The sequence below is a fragment of the Entelurus aequoreus genome, linkage group LG08, assembly GCF_033978785.1.
Source record: "Entelurus aequoreus isolate RoL-2023_Sb linkage group LG08, RoL_Eaeq_v1.1, whole genome shotgun sequence".
Classification (NCBI taxonomy): Eukaryota; Metazoa; Chordata; class Actinopteri; order Syngnathiformes; family Syngnathidae; genus Entelurus; species Entelurus aequoreus.
This window is the reverse complement of record NC_084738.1, coordinates 36,961,647-36,982,134: the sequence shown is the minus strand read 5'-3', so window position 1 is coordinate 36,982,134 and position 20,488 is coordinate 36,961,647. Positions and strand designations below refer to the sequence as shown.

Here is a 20,488-nt window from a genome sequence, read left to right as displayed (position 1 = left end):
GTATATGTGTATATATATATATGTATATATGAGATCGGTAGGTTGTGAGTTCAAACCCCAGCCGAGTCATACCAAAGACTATAAAAATGGGACCCGTTACCTCCCTGCTTGACACTCAGCATAAAGGGTTTGAATTGGGGGTTAAATCACCAAAAATTATTCCCGGGCGCGGCCACCGCTGCTGCCCACTGCTCCCCTCACCTCCCAGGGGGTGATCAAGGGTGATGGGTCAAATGCAGAGGACAAATTTCACCACACCTAGTGTGTGTGTGACAATCATTGGTACTTTAACTTTAACTTAATATGTGCATATATGTGTATATATGTATATATATATGTATATGTGTATATATGTATATGTGTCTATATGTGTATACATGTATATGTGTCTATATGTATATATATATATATATATATATATATATATATATATATATATATATATATATATATATATATATATATATATATATATATATATGTATATATATATATATATATATATATATATATATATATATATATATATATATATATATATATATATATATATATATATATGTGTATTCATACATATATATTCCTCGCGCACAAATTGACTTAAAGAGCGCACTTGGTGCATGTCACGTTATCGATGGTAAAATGCATTTTTAGACAATATGATTTGCCTGAGTGGCTAGGAGATGGTAGAAAATGGACTAGTAAGGACAAATTTAAAAAATAAAATAAATAAAATAAAAAAAAACTTCTTTTTTTTTTTTTTAACTTGGGACTTCCCGCGGGCCGGATTTTGGACGCTGGGGGGCCGTATCCAGCCCGCGGGCCGTAGTTTGGGGACCCCTGTTTTAAATCATATTCTGTAGCTTCCATTAATCGTTTAGGTGTAACTAATAAAACTGTATCAAATCCAGACCGCATGGAGTGCCCGGAACTTTAAATACACTCGACAATCGAGCGCACATGAGAGGGATGGTATGTGGGTGCTATGATCTGTGTGGCGGTAAACAGCAGATTTTTTGTTTTAATGCACACATGTTAAAAATGCAATTTAAATGTTGATGATGTGCATTCATTAGAAAAAAAGAATGAAAAGTATGTAAAGTAGAAAAAAAATGTGTTTCCACTATTTGCTCTGGAATACTCATTGAGCCTAAAAAGCGTGTTGTATCCGATTACTCGATTAATGGAACAAAGTAATGATAGATTTCGAATACTAAAATAAATGATAGCTGCGGCCCTAATAATAATACAATTAATAATAATGCCTGAATGAATGCAAGAATAAATACTGTAATAACAGACATTCTTTGAGTGCTGTACATAGTCCAAGCCATAGTGTCAGACAACATGGTAATATGCTGAAGGTTTTGTTGGATGTGGGCGTACAGGTGTCTTAAAAGTATTTTTGTTCCCGAAAGTCCGTCTTCCTCCATCTCCATGTTCAGTATTGTTGTGTGTGTATGTATTTGATTTAATTTCTAGGTTACTTTATTGTCTATTATGACACTTGGAAATTTGTTTGCATACTTCTCGATGTTTTCTATCAATCCAGACTACTAATTTGTTGATTTACACTGTGATTGCTTTCATTAGCTCCTGCATGTTCTCAATCCTAAAGAAGTGCTTTTTTTCTAAGTTTGACTTTTAAAATGTGCCTTCAAATTAATTAGGTTGGTTATAAAGATTGGGAAACACAATAGGGCCATAGCTTGAGTCCTTCATTAATTCCAATTTGAATATGACAATTATACCAGTAAAACTGAGTATTTTATAAAGGTTTTTCATAAGTTAAGATCTGGTATTCCAAATGTGTGATATTAGAAGACCCTTGTCACACTTGATCAAAGTCTTAAAACCAAGACATTATTGTTTATAAAATAACGACAGAAAAAAAAATCAAAAAGTTACAACTTTGAGGCTCGTTAACGCCTAGTCTGCATTTTCTCCTGCAGAAATTACTTGTTTTCATGACAAAACCCCATCAATCAATCAGCATTTCGACATTTTCATAATTGCATTGTCTACTCAATGCATCTGTCATTATTAAATACATTATGGATTTAGTAATTGGCTTGGGTTACATTTAGGAGAAAAATGTCTGGTACAGTTTTGAGCACAAACGTTGATTGGCTATTGTTCAACAAAAGACGAGGAAAATGTTATTTTATTGGGAAATACCAACCGAAGCGGAAGCGTTTTCATGACAACATGGCACATGTGGGCAGACAGATTTTATTGGCCCTACATTAAAAGAGATGTGGAAGAATATCTGACAAAGAGATACAGCTGCTTAAACCAGAACACCTTGGGCTCCCTGCATTCCAACATGCCTTTAGAAATGGTTTGCATGGACTACCTTCATCTGGAGAAAAGCAAAGGAGCGTGTATCCTTGTAGTGCTCAACCATTTCCCATACACTATATTGCCAAAAGTATTTGGCCACCCATCCAAAAGATCAGAATCAGGTGTCCTAATCACTTTGCCCGGCCACAGGTGTATAAAATCAAGCACTTACGCATGGAGACTGTTTCTACAAACATTTGTGAAAGAATGGGCCGCTCTCAGGAGCTCAGTGATTTCCAGCGTGGAACTGTCATAGGATGCCACCTGTGCAACAAATCTAGTCGTGAAATTTCCTCGCTCCTAAATATTCCAAAGTCAACTGTCGGCTTTATTATAAGAAAATGGAAGGGTTTGGGAACTACAGCAACTTAGCCACGAAGTGGTAGGCCACGTAAACTGACAGAGAGGGGTCAGCGGATGCTGAAGCACATAGTGCAAAGAAGTCGCCAACTTTCTGCACAATCAGTTGCTACGGAGCTCCAAATTTCATGTGACCTTCCAATTAGCCCACCGTACAGTACGCAGAGAGCTTCATGGAATGGGTTTCTATGGCCGAGCAGCTGCATTTAAGCCATACATCACCAAGTCCAATGCAAAGTGTGGGATGCAGTGGTGTAAAGCACGTCGTTACTGGACTCCAGAGCAGTGAAGACGCGTTCTCTGGAGTGATGAATCACGCTTTTCCATCTGGCAATCTGATGGACGAGTCTGGGTTTGGAGGTTGCCAGGAGAACAGTACATTTCGGACTGCATTGTGCCGAGTGTGAAATTTGGAGGAGGAATTATGGTGTGGGGTTGTTTTTCAGGAGTTGGGCTTGGCCCTTTAGCTCCAGTAAAAGGAAATTTGAATGCTCCAGGATACCAAAACATTTTGGACAATTCCATGCTCCTAACCTTGTGGGAACAGTTTGGGGAGGGCCCCTTCCTCTTCCAGCATGAATGTGCCATACCTCTGTTAGATGACCTGGACAAGGAGCTGAACAATTACATCGTGCGCTTCAGCTAGGTCCATAAAGACATGGATGACGGAGTCTGGTGTGGATGAACTTGACAGGCCTGCACAGAGTCCTGACCTGAACCTGATAGGCCTTCTTGACCAACATCTGTGTGTGACCTCACCAATGCGCTTTTGGAAGAATGGTCGAAAATTCCTATAAACACACTCCGCAACCTCGTGGACAGCCTTCCCAGAAGAGTTGAAGCTGTAATAGCTGCAAAAGGTGGACCCACATCATATTGAACCCTATGGTTTAGGAATGGGATGGCATTTTAAGTTCATATGTGAGTCAAGGCAAGTGGCCAAATACTTTTGGCAATATAGTGTATTTGCTCAGGCCTACCTTAAAAAAAACAAATCTGGTCGAACTGCTGTAGAGCGGATTTATAACGACTTTGTTCTACGGTTTGGATTTCTAAGCAAGCTCCACCACGAACAAGGAAGAGCATTCGAGAATGAACTGTTTCGGACACTTGGACAGATGTCAGAAGTAGGGCATTTTATACCGTAGTAACCTTATCATCCGCAAATAAATCCAGCAGAGAGATACAACAGGACATTTCTGCAGATGCTGCACACTTTGACGGACAAAGAGGAGTCGTGGAAAGAACATTTCCCTGCATTGGTAATTGCATATAATTGCATCTACCACGAATCAACTGGCTGTTCGCCCCACTACCATCTTTATAGTCAATATACCCACCTTCCTGTTGATTTTCTGTTAGGCTTAACACAGGAGAAAGACACTGACACACAAAGGCTAAGCAGAGAAGTGGCCAAAAAGAATGACAGGCATATTGCATCGCTTACCATAACAGCCAGTCTTCAAATAGTATTCAAAATTCTACTATGACCAGAAGACTAGAGGTTAGGACCTAAAGTTGGAGACAGAGTGTTGGTGAGAAAGCTGGGTGAGCGTGGTGGACCCAGTAGGCTATGTTCTCACAGGGAGAAGAGTATACAGTATATGTGGTGAAAAAAAAAGTCTCAGACAACCCTGTGTATGTCATTCAACCTAAAAGTGATGAGAAAAGGAAAACAAGAAGGCTGCAAAGAAACCTGCTGTTATTGGTTAACAATTTACCAATAGATTTCCCACAGCTGGACACCAAGTAACAGTTAAAGCAGAAGAAGCGAGCAAACTCTCGTGAGAAGGACTGACGACAGAAATCAAGCCGTGAATGCTGAGACTTGTGATTCAGACGAGGAGTTGGAAGGAGGCGACTGGTTGAAGATACCAGTCGCTGATTCTGATCATTTGGATACCTAAGGAGAGGATGCAGCAGTTCCAGCAACAATGTCTGCTTGTGTTCCAAAGAGACCGGTCAGAAGTCAACCTGAACCAGATCAAAGAACACATTTCCATGACAACAGTGAAAACTCACACAGATCAGCTGTCCGTGACACATTTTCTATCAGGCCACGCAGAAACATGAATTAATTTAAAAACTACCACATTTTCTCCGACTTAACTTTCACCTGTCCCACTAAACACACCAATAAGCTTGTTAATAGATGTATATTACAACGCCTTTCTTATAGTACATGGGACAATGCACAATAATGGACATATAAAATGTTAATGTGCCAGATTGTAGCCAAAGGCTGATTTCCATCTGCAGTGCTCTGCAGGGTCATTGTATATAGCAGGGTTTCTTAACCTTTAACTTTCCACCGCACATGAGCCTGGGGACCAATCCAATATTAACACTGAATTAGTTATCTTACTCTTGATTTTAATCATATTCAATAAGTATATGTAACCTACTTACAGTTTACTACCTTTTCAAATTATATAAAAGCATGTGGTAATCACAAAGATTATATTATTCATTTAACAAATAAACCTTAGGCTTAGGTCAGGCTATTTGAAAATACAATGTGAATTATGTTGTGCTAAAATAAATACACTAAATTAATAATAAATATGTTTCTTAACTAAACTGTCAACAAAATTAAAGTGCAAATGAAAATACAGCTTCACCACTTTAGTCATAATTTTTGCGCTTAAGAAATGTCTTTATGACATTAGCGCCAGACATTACTGCCACAAGTAGTGGAAAAGTGTATTACAGCTGAAAAAGGCATATATTACATTCTAGGGCTCTATGGTTAAGAAACACTGGTATATAGTATATGCCATTAACGTGCCGGGGCCCCATCTCTTCTCAAAGAAACACGCCTAGGGCTCCCACTACTTCAGTATTAAAAAGAGTTGATTTTTCATGCAAATTTTTTTGCAGTTTTTATCTGCTGTTGAATATCCCTGTCTTTGTGTAACTTCTTTAGTTAAACATGTACCAGTGACGTGCGGTGAGGTCCATGGCTGGTGAGGCACTGACTTCATCACAGTCAGATTTACAAACATATGAACCCTAAAGCAGTGGTCCCCAACCACCGGGCTGCGGCTCTATTGGTACCGGGCCGCAGAAGAATTTTTAATAAATTTTTTATTAAATTTTTTTTTTTTTTTAATTAAATCAACATAAAAAACACAAGATACACTTACAATTAGTGCACCAACCCAAAAAACCTGGACATGTTTCAAACATTGGCGGGGTTTTAACGTGAGACTGAGCCTGCGCCTTCATTCACCAAGCTGCTGCACGATCACCTGTCTGTGCTTTTAAAAGAGTTTGAGCGCTACTTCCCAACTTCAAAAGACCCACGAACTGCCAAGGAATGGATCCGCGACCCATTTGTCAACAAAGCAGATGAATCCAGCATGTCTGTGCAAGAAGAAGATCAAATGCTGGAGATCGCAAATGACGGCAGCCTTAAAAGTGTATTTCAGACAAAAACTCTGCCTGTTTTCTGGATTAAAGTCATGGCAGAATACCCCGAGATCGCCACCACAGCACTGAAAACACTGTTGCCATTTCCAACATCCTATCTGTGTGAAGCGGGATTTTCTGCAGTGACAGCCACCAAAACAAAACAACGTAGCAGACTGGACATAAGCAACACACTTCGGGTGTCTTTGTCTCCCATTACCCCCAGTTGGGACCGTATCGTTGCAGAGAAACAAGCTCAGGGCTCCCATTGATTTAGCGTTATGGTGAGTTAAAAATCTCATGCACTTTATATTCGTTATTATATGTTGTATCTGCATCTTATTTTGAAGGCGTGTAAACGTTACCATAGCAACGAAAATCAGAGCGCCTTTGGGCAGAGGGAGGTGAGGGAGAGGAGGAGCTTGTGAGTCGACTCGGGCACACAAACATGCAGGAGGCTTATCTGACGGTTCAAAGTGACAACTTTATTTCAGCTGTTGAAAAATAACATTCATAATGACAGTAGTGTGGAATTGCTGGTTCTTGTCATTTATATATTTTTCCGCGTCATTTTTTTATTTATTTATTATGTAATGGGCAGAGAGGAAGTTACCAGAGACTTCGATGTCATACTCATGTTATGTTGTTGGCGTAATGTGCTAATAAAGGTCCATATGAGTACACAGTGGATTCACGTTTATTATTTTACTTTTTTCATGACAAAAAAAAATAAAAAATCCCCCCCCCCACCCCCCTCCCCCCCCCCCCCCCTCCCCGCCGGGCCGCGGGACAAATTATCAAGCGTTGACCGGTCCGCAGCTACAAAAAAATTGGGAACCACTGCCCTAAAGAGTATCTTATTCACCATGTGATTGGCAGCAGTTAACGGGTTATGTTTAAAAGCTCATACCAGCATTCTTTACACATACAAACTGTAGCACACAAAAAAGCACATTTAATTAAAAAAAACATTTTTATGGTCTTACCTTTCTTGCTGGACATCCACACAGCCAGCCTTTGCGTGTGTACCACGCCGTTTGAAAAGAACGGGTCTTCTGTCCCGAAGTCAAAAGCAAACCTTTTAGCTCCGGCGTTGGTCTACCTTTAATTATTACCTCCTGCTTCGACTGAAAGTCCAGTTTAAAAACTGTTTTATTTTACATATGTAATCCTCCATGTTTTTAATAAAAGTTCAGGCGAGAGGAAATAAACAATCGCTGCGCTTGACTTGCTAACTGTTGCTTGTTCTCACTTCTTCTGCGGCCGAGGGATGATCTCTGGGATCACTACCGCCCTCTACCACCAGGAGGCCGGATTACTGCGAGCCTCAGCCAGTACGTCTTTTGCAGCAGTTTTATGAATGCTCAGCACAAAAAATACGTTACACACATACAGTTGTTGACAAAATACACTGTACATTATATACCTCAGCTAACTAAACTAAGTCATAGTTTAGTTAGCTGATATAATTCATATAGCAATACGGTCTCACTGCACAGCAGGCCAGCAGTTAGCCGAGTCATTGAGCACAATCCATGTTGAGGCACAACTGAGTGACGTGCCTCAACCGTCTCTTCTCAGTATTTGAACGGCGAATGTGAAAATAAAAATAATCTAAAACTGTTGAAGTTTAATGGAAAATAACTTTAGTATAATCACTGGATACATATAACAATTTAATTACATTTTTTTTCTTTTTACATTTTTTTTCTTTCCATGATGGCAGGTGAGGCCCCGCCTCCCCTGCCTCTACTGACTGCACGTCACTGACATGTACTGTATGTGACCCTAAGAAAAGACAATTCCTAGCATTTGTTTTGTAGGGACAGCCTGAATCCCCATATTTTTCTCATGCTGCATCTTTCCCATCAGGGCGTTATGTGGAGAATCATGGAGTGATTCACAACATGTGGTTCAACACGTCCACCCAGGAGAAGAAGCAGTACTACATGACCCAGTTTGTTGATTCCTACTGGGACAATGGCAGCTTGCCCATCTGGATAACAGCACAGAGACAGGTGCGCATGGCAATATACCTTGTGTTGTAATCTACTCTTCCACAATGACACGTTATTCAATATAAATTGGCATTGATAATGCGTCGTAAAGAACAACAGAAAAAAAAATCACAGATTTAGCACAAAATTATGATGATGCTCGCTAGAATGCAGTGCCAGGCTGTGAACTCAGTATCTTATAAGGAGCAGGACAGGGCAAATGAATCCAGGGTAAAATTATCTATAAATCCTAAATGAAAAATATACTTGTTAAGATAAGAATGTGACATATACACTAGTTTTTTTCCCCTTCAACTGTATAGTAATGTAGTTTACACTTAAACTATACCTAAATTAACAAATAAGTCACTCACACTGTCCACCATGGGTCTCAAACTCGTGGCCCCACGGGCCGCAGACAATATTTTGTGGCCCCGAACCTTAATATAAAAAGTTTAATGTAAGTGCTTTACAGTGTTGTGTGTGGAGCTGAACGAACCCCACTAATTACGGTGGGGCATATGGCTCTTAGAGGCGGTACATCAACTGGGCTTGATGCAAGCAAAGAATAAATTCTCGATGAGTGAAAGTTACAGCAGCATTGCCATGGAGTTTTCTTCTGTGCCTGGCTGGCCGTCTTGTTTCTACTGGGCACACGCAGACATTCGTCCCACTATGCTGCGTTCCCAACACAAAAAAAAAAAATTTTAAGTTGTTACCCAGGCAGCACGGTGAAACAGGGGTTAGTGCATGTGCCTCACAATACGAAGGTCCTGAGTAGTCCTGAGTTCAATCCCGGGCTCGGGATCTTTCTGTGTGGAGTTTGCATGTTCTCCCCGTGACTGCATGGGTTCCCTCCGGGTACTCCGGCTTCCTCCCACCTCCAAAGACATGCACCTGGGGATAGGTTGATTGGCAACACTAAATTGGCCCTAGTGTGTGAATGTGAGTGTGAATGTTGTCTGTCTATGTGTGTTGGCCCTGTGATGAGGTGGCGACTTTTCCAGGGTGTACCCCGCCTCCCGCCCGGATGCAGCTGAGATAGGCTCCAGCACCCCCCCAAAAAGGGACAAGCGGTAGCAAATGGATGGATGGAAGTTGTTACCCAGCGGGAAATTATACGTACTCTCCATTGTAGCCTGAAGTAGTCTGCAGGTACATAGCGACACCCGTCCGTCGGCAATCACAGTCCCTGATAACCCGCACGATTATTTGTGGGTCATAATTTTTTATTTACATCGCGTTGTTTGCATTGTATTTGCATTGCCTCACACGAAGAACACTACAGTACATATATTTCTATATGATGTCATTTGTTTTTTGTTTCTATGACTACGTTTACAACAACAACAGCACGGCGGATAACAAACACTCCTGGAGCAGTTGCCTTTTTGCGTTCGCTATCCCGGTACTTTCTACCATCTACAAATGCCATGGTGTTCATGTCATCAGGAAAGACATTGTATTTTGAACGACTGCATAAAACGATTAGATTAAAAAAAAATTAAAGTTAGACATCACTTCCAGCAGTGTGAACGTAGCCAAACGTGGCTTGGCCAGGTACAAAAATAACCTTTTTTCCTCAAGCCTTTGTGCATCCACCTTGGAATGATGCCATGGTGCGTTCAATAGCGTCTATTGTTATTGTTTTTTAACACGGCATGTTTTTTTGTGAATTAGCACTGTGCCTTACTGGTATGCTGTAATGTATGCTAAACCCTGCACCAAATAATTCAGTCTCGTGTGACTCTGTGACGCTATTGTTGTACAGTAATCCCTTGTCCTTCCAGATACTAATTCCAACCTCTGTACTTTGTCCGTTTATGTTCGTTCATTTTAGTTCTTGACTCTCTAATACTCAGGCATATAAAATGTCCACAAAAACGTGGAGTTCCGCGTTTTTATTTTTTTATTTTATTTTATTTTTTTATTTTTTTTTGTCCTGTCCAGCTTCTCAGGCAAATCATATAGTTGATGGTATAGTCGGGGCGGCATGGCGTAGTGGGTAGAGCGCCCGTGTCAGAAACCTGAGGGTTGCAGGTTCGCTCCCCGCCTCTTACCATGCCTTTGTGTCCTTGGGCAGGACACTTCACCCTTGCCCCTGGTGCCGCTCACACCGGTGATTGAATGTTGAATGAATGATAGGTGGTGGTCGGAGGGGTCGTAGGCGCAAATTGGCAGCCACGCTTCCGTCAGACTACCCCAGGGCAGCTGTGGCTACGAAAGTAGCTTACCACCACCAGGTGTGAATGAATGATGGGTTTTTAACATGTAAAGCGACTTTGGGTACTTAGAAAAGCGCTATATAAATCCCAGGTATTATTATTATTATTATTATTATTGATGTAGATGCCCATATCGACTGTTCAGATTTACTTTACAAAAGAGAAGTATAGGATACTTCTCTTGTTGCCTTACTTGTATTTGACTTTATTAAATGTATTTAGTTCCGCGTTTTTAAACATACGTTTTTGTGTCAAAATATTACTTCTTCGTTTTTTTTAATGAAATATCAAAAAACTAGGATGTAAACACAATTTGTTGAATTTGTTGAATTTGTTTAATTTGTTGCCTTTTTGCACTCACTATCCCGGTACTATCTACCATCTACAAATGCCATGGTGTTCATGTCATCATGAAGGACATTGTATTTTGAACGACTGCTTAAAACGATTAGATTAAAAAAAAAATTAAGTTAGACATCACATCCTGCAGTGTGAACGTAGCCAAACGTGGTTTGGCCAGGTACAAAAAACTAGGATGTAAACACAATTTGTTGAACGCTCGTCTCAGGCGCAGGTACTCACTGTTCTTCTTGCATAAAAGTCGCCCTGAATTGCAGGACAGGGAAACAATCAGGGGTGCCGAAACAAGCTGGCTCGTTAGCATAGTTAGCGTCATTTAGCTAGCGTACTTGTTGTCGCCTGCGTTTGCTGTCCGAGCCACAAGGGCTACGGCTTTCTACTTTACTGCTAATCATATTTGGATTATTACAATCCGACTACTGTTAGTTCGGAACAAGTTGTAGTTCTAGAGTATTTATTAGTAGCCAGCGAGATGGTATATTTTTGACATGACGGATTGTAAACAGAGATCACAACACTGGAAATATATTACCCAAGGGGGTGTGGCTACAGGGTAGAGTTGCCAAATGGGAAACGTTTTCTGAGTTCTTTGCATGCATGTTATATAATGTTACATTATTTTCAATATAATAATGTTAGCAAATGATCTACCCAAAAATATGAGACATGTAAGTGTCAAAAAGTCAGCCAATGGAGGTTGGTACGTGACAATAAATCTAAAAGGCAAAATATAGTGTAGAAATGCACCCAATTGCAGGAAATGTAGTCTTGGTTTTCAACATTTTCTTTCGGGGCTTGTGTGGCAGCACTTCTTGCCGATAGAAATTGTCCCCTTTTTTTCTCAAAGGTTGCTCACATGCGTGAATCCTACATTTTGTTTTATCCTCTTGTAGGGTCTAAAAGCAGGCTCTCTACATTTTCCTGGCACAGCTGCTACCTACAAAGGAGAGATAGTGAAAGTGAGGAAGGTGGAACCTCGTTTCTATGACTATTCAAACGAGACAGAATGGAGGCGTAACATCGACAAGGTTATCGGAGAGTGGTTCCACCAACAGGACCTGGACTTTGTCTCCTTGTATTTTGGGGAGCCAGATAAGGTTGGCCACACATATGGACCTGATTCCCCAGAACGCCGGGAGATGGTCCAGCAAGTGGATCGTACTGTGGGCTACATCCGAGATGAGATCTATTACCACGGTTTGGCTGACCGACTCAACATCATCATCACTGCTGACCACGGGATGACTAATGTCTTTCGGGGAGGACAAGTTCAGGAGATCATCTTATCTCAGATCCCAGGTTTTAGCTTCAGGGATATCAAATTTCATCTTGTGGATTATGGCCCTGCTGGAATGCTGCTTCCGAAAGAAGGGATGCTGGAGAAAGTCTATCAAGCTCTGAAGGGAGGACACCCTCGCCTTCACGTGTACAAAAAGGAGGACATGCCAGAGAGACTACACTACAGTAATCACCCACGACTTCTTCCCATCATTCTCTTTGCTGATCCTGGATATGTCATCAATGGGGTGAGAAACTTTTATTTATTTGGAAAATAGTTGTATACTTTTTGAAATCAAACTTGATTTCAATTTGATGCATGTTTTGTACCAACAAAAAATTCATGAGAATGTTTTTCATCATTAAAACATATGCAGACCTTCCTGACATAACTCCGACTGGGGATCAAACCCAGTAGGACTGCATTCAAGACCAGCACTAACACTGCCCGCCAGTGGGAAGATAATAAGAGAAAAATGTGCCATTACTGTATATTATTATCCGTGATGGAGCAGAAACAGACTGGGAATATGTTAAAATTTCATATGAAGCACCTTATCGTGTATTAATTTACATTTTATATGCACAAAAAACAGGACCACTCACGCATCGCAGGGCCCTATGCACAGTGCGTGATCTGCTCTGAATGAGAAAGTTGTTGGCTTAGTTAAAGTTAAAGTACCACTGATAGTCACACACACACTAGGTGTCGTGAAATTACTCTCTGCGTATGACCCATCCCCTTATCAAACCCCTGAGAGGTGAGGGGAGCAGTGAGCAGCAGCGGTGGCTGCGCTCGGGAATCATTTTGGTGATTTAACCCCCAATTCCAACCCTTGATGCTGAGTGCCAAGCAGGGAGGTAAAGGGTTCAATTTTTATAGTCTTTGGTATTACTCGGCCGGGGTTTGAACTCACGACCTACCGATCTCAGAGCGGACACTCTAACTATTAGTGATTCCTGTTCATAGTTATGCACTTTTATAACAATATGCCATAACATCATTGATTTATTGAAAAAGAAAGTCGCGGACCCCTAAAAACCCTTGTATAATGAATATATAAATACAGAATATATTGTTGAATAATAAGGAATTTTACATACAGGTGTAAAAATTGCCACACATGAAAGTATAATGTATAAATACATGCAGACTTTATGATTAGTTAAATTGTCCGACATGATTAATTGAATTAATCACTTCAGGATAAATGATATCCGACACATTCTTCTCAGCATTTGACCTGATTTTCAATATACAATATGTGACACCATCAATGAATAGTCCAGTTGCACTTTGTTGGTGACATACACAACAATCTTAAAACTGTTGGACTATTACAAGTATTTGCACGGGATTATGTTTCAAAATCATCTTGGTGAGTATTGCCCTCTACTAATCATTGTTGTTTTCTCTGCTTTCTCCCCAAATCTAGTTGTTTCCTGTCCAGTTTCACAAAGGAGAGCACGGCTTTGACAATGAAGGGTTAGACATGAAGCCCTTCTTCAGGGCAGTTGGGCCTGACTTCAAGAAAAATGTGGTCGTTGAACCCTTTGAGACGGTCAATGTTTACACACTGATGTGCTATCTACTTGGCATAGAGCCAGAGGTCAATGATGGGCACTTAGACAACACTAAACACCTGCTGATCCCAAAGAAAAACACAGGAGAAGACAATGACGGTAATAAATCTGACATGACAGAATGCAATAGGTCAGTTATACTGTAATGTTACTGTTATACTGTATACCTGCATTAGGCACGGCAAATGTATTCAATATAGAGCACAATTCGTACACAAGGCAATTCAAAGTACTTTACAAAAAATTACAAGAAGGCAATATTTTCAAAAAATCGTAAAAGTAATCATAATTCAAATTAAAAACATACAATAAAATCATCATAAAAACTATTATAATTCAGATTAATATCAAAGAGTGTAGATAAAATATTTTCAGTTGTCATATGTATAATTAAATCAAAGTGTTTTAGGCTGGTTTTGAAAATTGCCAATTTTGAGGCCTGTCTTACATCTTCTGGAAGACTATTCCAGATTTTAGGGGAAAAAAACTGGAACGCATTTTCACCATGTTTGGTCCTGACTCTGGGCATCAGCAGAGGTTCTCAGAGCTCAAGATGGTTCATATGGTTCTAACATGTTTAGAGATGTATTTTGGCACAATACCATAAAAATACTTGTACACAAGCAGAGCTGTTTTAAAGTCTATTCTCTGAGCAACAGGAAGCCAGTGCAGTGACCTAAGCACTGGACTAACATGGTCATATTTTCTGGTTCTAGTCAGGACTCGAGCAGCAGCATCTTGGATGTACTGCAGCTGCCTTACAGCTCTTTTAGAGAGCCCAGCGAGAAGGCCATTACAGTGGTCTAACCTGCTGGAGACTAAGTCTTTCTAAGTCTGATTTAGACATTAAAATCCTGACTGTTGAGGATCTTGCTAAAGTACACTTTCACAAAGTTTTGGCACGTGATCATGTTTATGTTGCCGTTTGTCCATCAAAGAACTACACAGAAAGGTCTCCATAACCTAGGCTGACCATACGTCCTCTTTTCCCCGGACATGTCCTCTTTTGTGGGGGTGTCCGGGCGGGGTTTCTTAAATGCCTCAAATGTCCGGCATTTTGAGTTAGGGTTGCGTGTATTTTCAATGTACGTCCAGGGTTAAGTTAAGAAGGGGTTAAACAAAACAAACTGAAGGTGTGCGCACGCAGAAACATTCGCGAGGGAGGGGCAGAGACACAGAGTGAGAGAGCTAGTGAGTGGAGACAGAGATGAAAACAAGAAATGCCGAAAAGTAAATGCAACTTCACGGATGATTTGCGGAAAAAGTCTTTGTGTTTTCATCCTGGCCGTGACACATGGGAAGCAGAATGCACTGTGTGCAAAGCAGGAACGTATGTATCTGTGGCAAATAAAGATCTACAAGCCCATATCAACACTACAAAGCACAAAACAGCTGTGCAGGGCGAGAGCTCGTCTGCTGTTTTTTGTTTAAATGTAATTAACTTATTTTGAGGCATTTTTTATGTTTATGTTTATTATATACAAGAGGTTATTTTGAATATTTCTACCTCTGCACTTTTTTTCCAAAACTGTGAATGTTACAGAATATAAGTGTGACTTATTTTGTTATACTGTCAAGCAGTGTTGGCGTTAACGCACTTTTTGTGTCTTTTTAACGCATTGAAATCAGAAAGGACGCAGATTTTTTTTATTTTACCATTTGCGGTCCACAGCTAATGTTTTAAAGGCCAACGGCACATTCTAAAAATACTATTAAAATAAACAACAACATAACAAAAGTGAAATAAAAAAGCTTACAGGTGAAACGTAATTTAGAAACAGTTGCAATGTTGACTAATAAAACAAAAAAAAAATGTTTTCTTTCAAACTGTCATTGCTCAAAACATAATAATAATAATCAAAATCAATGTTATTTTGAATTATTGACCTATCAAAGGTTCCGATTACTTCACATCAAATATTCCACTAAGAAAAATATTTTTGGTGGAAGATTTTGCATATTTTGTGTGTTTGCCATAAAAAACATAGTTTTGTTTGACAAAAAAGGGCGGAAAACATACAAACAAAAAACACAACATAAAAAAACTAAAACATTTTGAAATGAGGAATAGATGTGAAGTATTATTTTTTTTAATGAATTAAGTAACGTTTATGACATCCTTTTTCCAAAACAAAACATAGAATGTGAGATATAACTAGATAATGCATACATTTGTCATTTATTTTCAAAACGCTTACAAAAAAGTGGTACCCCAAAAATGTACTGTGGCATCCCATTTTTATGACTTGATGGGTCCCTGGGACCCTATTTAGAAAATTCCTAGCGCCAACACTGCTGTCAACAGAGGAGAAAAAATGCTTTATTTAAATAATTATATTATTTATGAAGCAAGTTCGAGTATCATTGGCAAATTTTCACCTAGTCCCGGCCTTGGCGTGCTGCCCGCCTTGGCACGCATATACTGTATGTGTCCTCTTTTTGGGATTTCAGAATATGGTCAGCCTACCATAACCAAAAGTTACCAAAAGGCCGGTTTTCTTTTTATAAATGTTTTTAAAGGATAATACACAATTAGTGAATGGAGAAAGAGAGCGTCTGATGGTCTCAAAAGTGGGCTTGCTCTTTACGACTGTTTCTTCAAAATATGACTGTTAAACATTTTAAAATAGCAAAACACAAGGCCAGCATTTGCCAATATTCTTGTCATGCAGGATTAGCATTTTAAAAAAGCAGATTTTCCCACTAACTTAAATAGATTTTCAAAAACTTCAGGGGCATACCACTTTAGAGATTGGTCTGTAATAGCGCTGTAATAGCAAATAACGTGGCCTTAAAAAAGCTGCACATTTTGGATTAGATTTGAAGCTGCTGAAGTCAAGTAGATGCCAAACATCTCTTGAAAAACAAAATCAAAAGTATGAGTCCTGTATTGTGCCGGGAAAAAAAATTGTTTGTAAAACGTCAAATGATGAATGACAAGGTTTTGATGCCTCTGTCACTATTCAGAATAGAATGGCAAATTTCCCCAGACATGGTCATTGTCCTCTGTGGTGCGCAATGTTAATGCTGGTCTTGCTAACAGTTGTACTGGGATTGAATCCTCAAAATAAAACTCTGCTTAGGGCCTTAGTTTAGCTGCTGGCAATGCAATGGAAGGGAACATTTTGAGGCAGACGATGTGGTTTTCATCACTTGCCAGGGTTGTTGTGTCAGACCGGGTAACCGGTTGTTAATATTCTTATTTTTCACACAAAATTGTTTATTAATGAACCACAACATTTTCAATATATTCATATAATTCCAAAACATGTGTCTAATTAAATTAAGGTTTGAGTCCAATAGTATGAACATTTTTTCACACAAATTTAAAAAAAGTAGGGATACAGATAATGGGGTCAGCTTGCTCTGACGGGTGTCCCTTATTTACTTTTCAGAGATTTGGCAACCATAATGATGTGAACATACTTATTGGGGAGCTCAACCTTTTTATCTGTATGAGATAAAAGCTTAGTTTCTGTGTGTCTGGCCAATTCACATAATTTATTGTCTCCGTGAATGTGTTTCTTCTGCCTTTTTGCAGGTCAAAAACAGGATACTTTGTCACCGCTTGTGATTGGTTTATCAACAGTGACTGGGTTTCTGGCACTGGTGTTTATAGCAGTGACTTCCCACACTTTCTGGAAAAGGAGGCCAGCAGAAGAGAGGTAAGAAGAGGGAAGCAAATTCAAAATCCATCTCTTATTAGTTGGATTTTATAGATTCATGTTCATAATAAATTTGATTACAATACGTGTTTATTGCATTCAGTAGATTTATTGACATGGCACCCAATAAATGCTAATATTGTTTGTTAATATTCCAAATATTTTGTGTTTACACTCAAACAAACAGACAAATATTTTATTTGTCTGTGGCTTGTTTTCTTTTATTTCAGTTTTGAACAGAAGTACAGTGCTGATAAGGAGACCACACACGACAAGCAAACCAGTTTTTGAGAGCTCACAAAAATATTATCCTTGATTGCAAATTGGCACTTTCCGTTCCTTTTCATTGCACCAATTATATGAAATACATGAGGTATTATCAATAATTCTTACCATAGAGTCATTGATTTGGTTGGTTTGTTCGTATAGGGGATGTTAAATTAAATGCCTCAATTGAGATTTGATTTTTTTAAAGTATTAAAACATTGTGGGGGGTTTAATCATCTCTAGACAATTGTGTTTATTGACCATGATCATGTGACATATGATCAATACGTCCTGCATTGTTCTGCTTTTGTGTAACTTCGACGCGTTTCTTTTATATCCACTTGGCAACGTCTTACCTAGATGAACCTTATCAAGCTTGAAATAAATCCTTCATTTGAATCGCAAAGTCCAGTCTTTATTAAATCCATGTGAGAAAAGGTTGCTTTTTTTACTGGTCACAGGTTGTTTATGACAGCAAATTCAAAATGTGCACTCACTGACTTTTCTCTATTACATGCACACTTGTACAATAATTCCGCATGTGTTTGGATTGGATTTGTTAGTGACTAAGTCTGGAATTACACTGCAAGTCTGACAATCTAATTCCTGTACATTATTCACCTACAGCAAGGGTCACCAACCTTTTTGAAACCAAGGGCTACTTCTTGGGTACTGATTAAATCGAAAGGGCTACCAGTTAGATACACACTTGAATAAATTGCCAGAAGTAGCCAATTTGCTCAATGTACCTTTAACTCTGTTATTATTAATAATTAATGATATTTATCTTTGTGGAAACACTGATCATCTTAATGATTTCTCACAATAAATATATATAGAAACAGATAAATATCAATATGCAACACTTTATTTTTATATTTTCTCTAAGTGCACATTTTTCAAATTGAACATTTTCAAATGATCACTTCTAAGACAGTCTTGTGAAATCACAATATCCCATTTTAACTAGCTAGCCACTAATATTTTTTAACAAATCATGAATTACTTTGCACCATGTTTGTACAAATAATAACTCATGTAAAATACAAAAGTAAACTCTCAATTTTTTAAATCATGTCACACTTTGAACTGGACACCAAATCTGTTATCTGTTTCTTTGTCAGTTAGTGGGAAGCCTGGCATTGCATGCTGTTAACTAGTGTGTTGTACTTTGGTGTGTAACTTGACACTGCAACTCTGAGTGAGTCTTGCAGATGTGCATCAGTGAGGCGTGTTCTGTGTTTGTTCTTGATTAAGTTCATGTCAGAAAAGGCTGATTCACAAAGATAAGATTTTTCCTCATTGTTTGCGGAACCTTCTTAATCTTTTGGACATATTTTCACAGCAATCTGGCCTTAAGCTTAATTATGATAAATGTAAAATGTTAAGGATCGGAAATCTAAAGGGAACGTCCTTTCGAATGGAATGCAAAGTGCCTGTTTTGTGGACAGATGGACCAGTTAACATACTTGGTGTCGTTGTCCCAGAAAATCTGGAAGATCTAGGCTCAGTAAATTATGATAATCGACTAAGAAAGCTGGACAAAATTATGCAATTATGGAAAGGGAAATCCCTAACCTTGTATGGTAAAATGTCTATTGCCAACTCGTTAATTATTCCTCAATTTATTTATTTGTTTTTGTCATTACCAGCTCCATCACAAAACTTTTTTAAGATTTATGAGCGGAGGGTCTTCGATTTTGTCTGGAACGGCAAACCAGAAAAGATTAAAAGAAAGGTTTTGTACAAAGAGTATGAATATGGGGGCCTGAAACTTCTCAACCTTGAAGCTATGTGTCTGTCTTTAAAAGCATCAATTGTTCCAAAGATGTATTTAAACATTGAGTGGTACACAAGTGTCCTGTTGGACAAAAAACATGTACTGTATCAAAAGAAATTGTATCCTTTTTAACAAGTGATCCCCTCCCAGAGAGTCTGCTGGGAAACATGGCGGGGTTCATAAAGGAAACAATCCACTCATAGTGGTGTTTTCAATTTTATGTGCCAGAAAAAAGAGACGATATTTTGCAGCAGTTAATATGGATGAACTCTAATATTGTAATAGATGGAAAGCCTTTCTTTTGGAAAAATATGTTTGAAAGAGGAATCATTTTTGTCAATGATATTATCAATGAGAATGGTAAAATTATGAAGTATGATGAATTTAGAGTTGGTGATGCTTGCTCAAGCTTTTCATTTTATCAACTAACTGGAGTAATTGGGAAAAGATGGAAACAAATAATTAATTATGGAACTACTAAATTATTAGTTTGTAAACCTCTAATAAGAAATTCTAGTTGGCAAAAAGGAACTAAAATAAATAGAAAAATATATAATTTGTATTTAATAAAGAAATCTTTGAAGGCTGCCCCATACAACACATATGGAAAATGGGAGGACTTTTTTGACTGCCCGTTGCCATGGGATGCCATATTCAAACTAATCTATAAAACCAGTATCAATGTGCAAAATCGTTATTTTCAAATTAAAATTATTTATAACTTCTTACCCACAGGGAAAATGTTAAAATTATGGAATATGACAGAGTCAGATGATTGCCGATTTTGTTGTCAGGAGCCTGAATCCACCCTGCATTTGTTTTGGTATTGTCATATTGTGTCTTTGTTTTGGGTGGAAGTTGAAAAAATGTGTTTAAGGATTGGTTTGTTTATGAAGCTTAATGTGGTTTCTGTTATTTTAGGAGAGTTCATTGACAATCATGATTTAGTCAATTTAATTATAGTACTCGGTAAAATGTTTATTTTTAAGGCCAAAAACAGATATTCACTTAGTATTACTTTCTTTAAAACATTTATTCAGTATTTTCTAACTTTAGAAAGTTACATGGTTGAAAACGATAATGATGCCAAAAAACATTGAAAAAAAGATGAGAAGTCCTCAAAGGCTTATTTTGAAAGTATAATTATGTTTATAGATTATATGATATCTGTTGTTGTGTTCCCTAATTTGAGTGACCTGGACATAATCTGGACTGTAC

General features: G+C 38.6%; 1 protein-coding gene across 1 annotated transcript in view; it reads left to right on the top strand.

Annotated features, from left to right (window-relative positions):
• Positions 1 to 17,566, top strand: part of LOC133656388 (ectonucleotide pyrophosphatase/phosphodiesterase family member 7-like) — a 37,107-nt gene extending 19,541 nt beyond the window's left edge. Inside the window, exons 3-7 of the mRNA XM_062057476.1 lie at positions 7,987 to 8,132; positions 11,590 to 12,222; positions 13,411 to 13,657; positions 17,100 to 17,223; positions 17,454 to 17,566. Coding sequence (XP_061913460.1) covers positions 7,987 to 8,132; positions 11,590 to 12,222; positions 13,411 to 13,657; positions 17,100 to 17,223; positions 17,454 to 17,514 — 1,211 coding nt within the window. The 3' untranslated portion in view covers positions 17,515 to 17,566. The remainder of the gene's footprint in view (positions 1 to 7,986; positions 8,133 to 11,589; positions 12,223 to 13,410; positions 13,658 to 17,099; positions 17,224 to 17,453) is intronic.
• Positions 17,567 to 20,488: the final 2,922 nt, after the last annotated feature.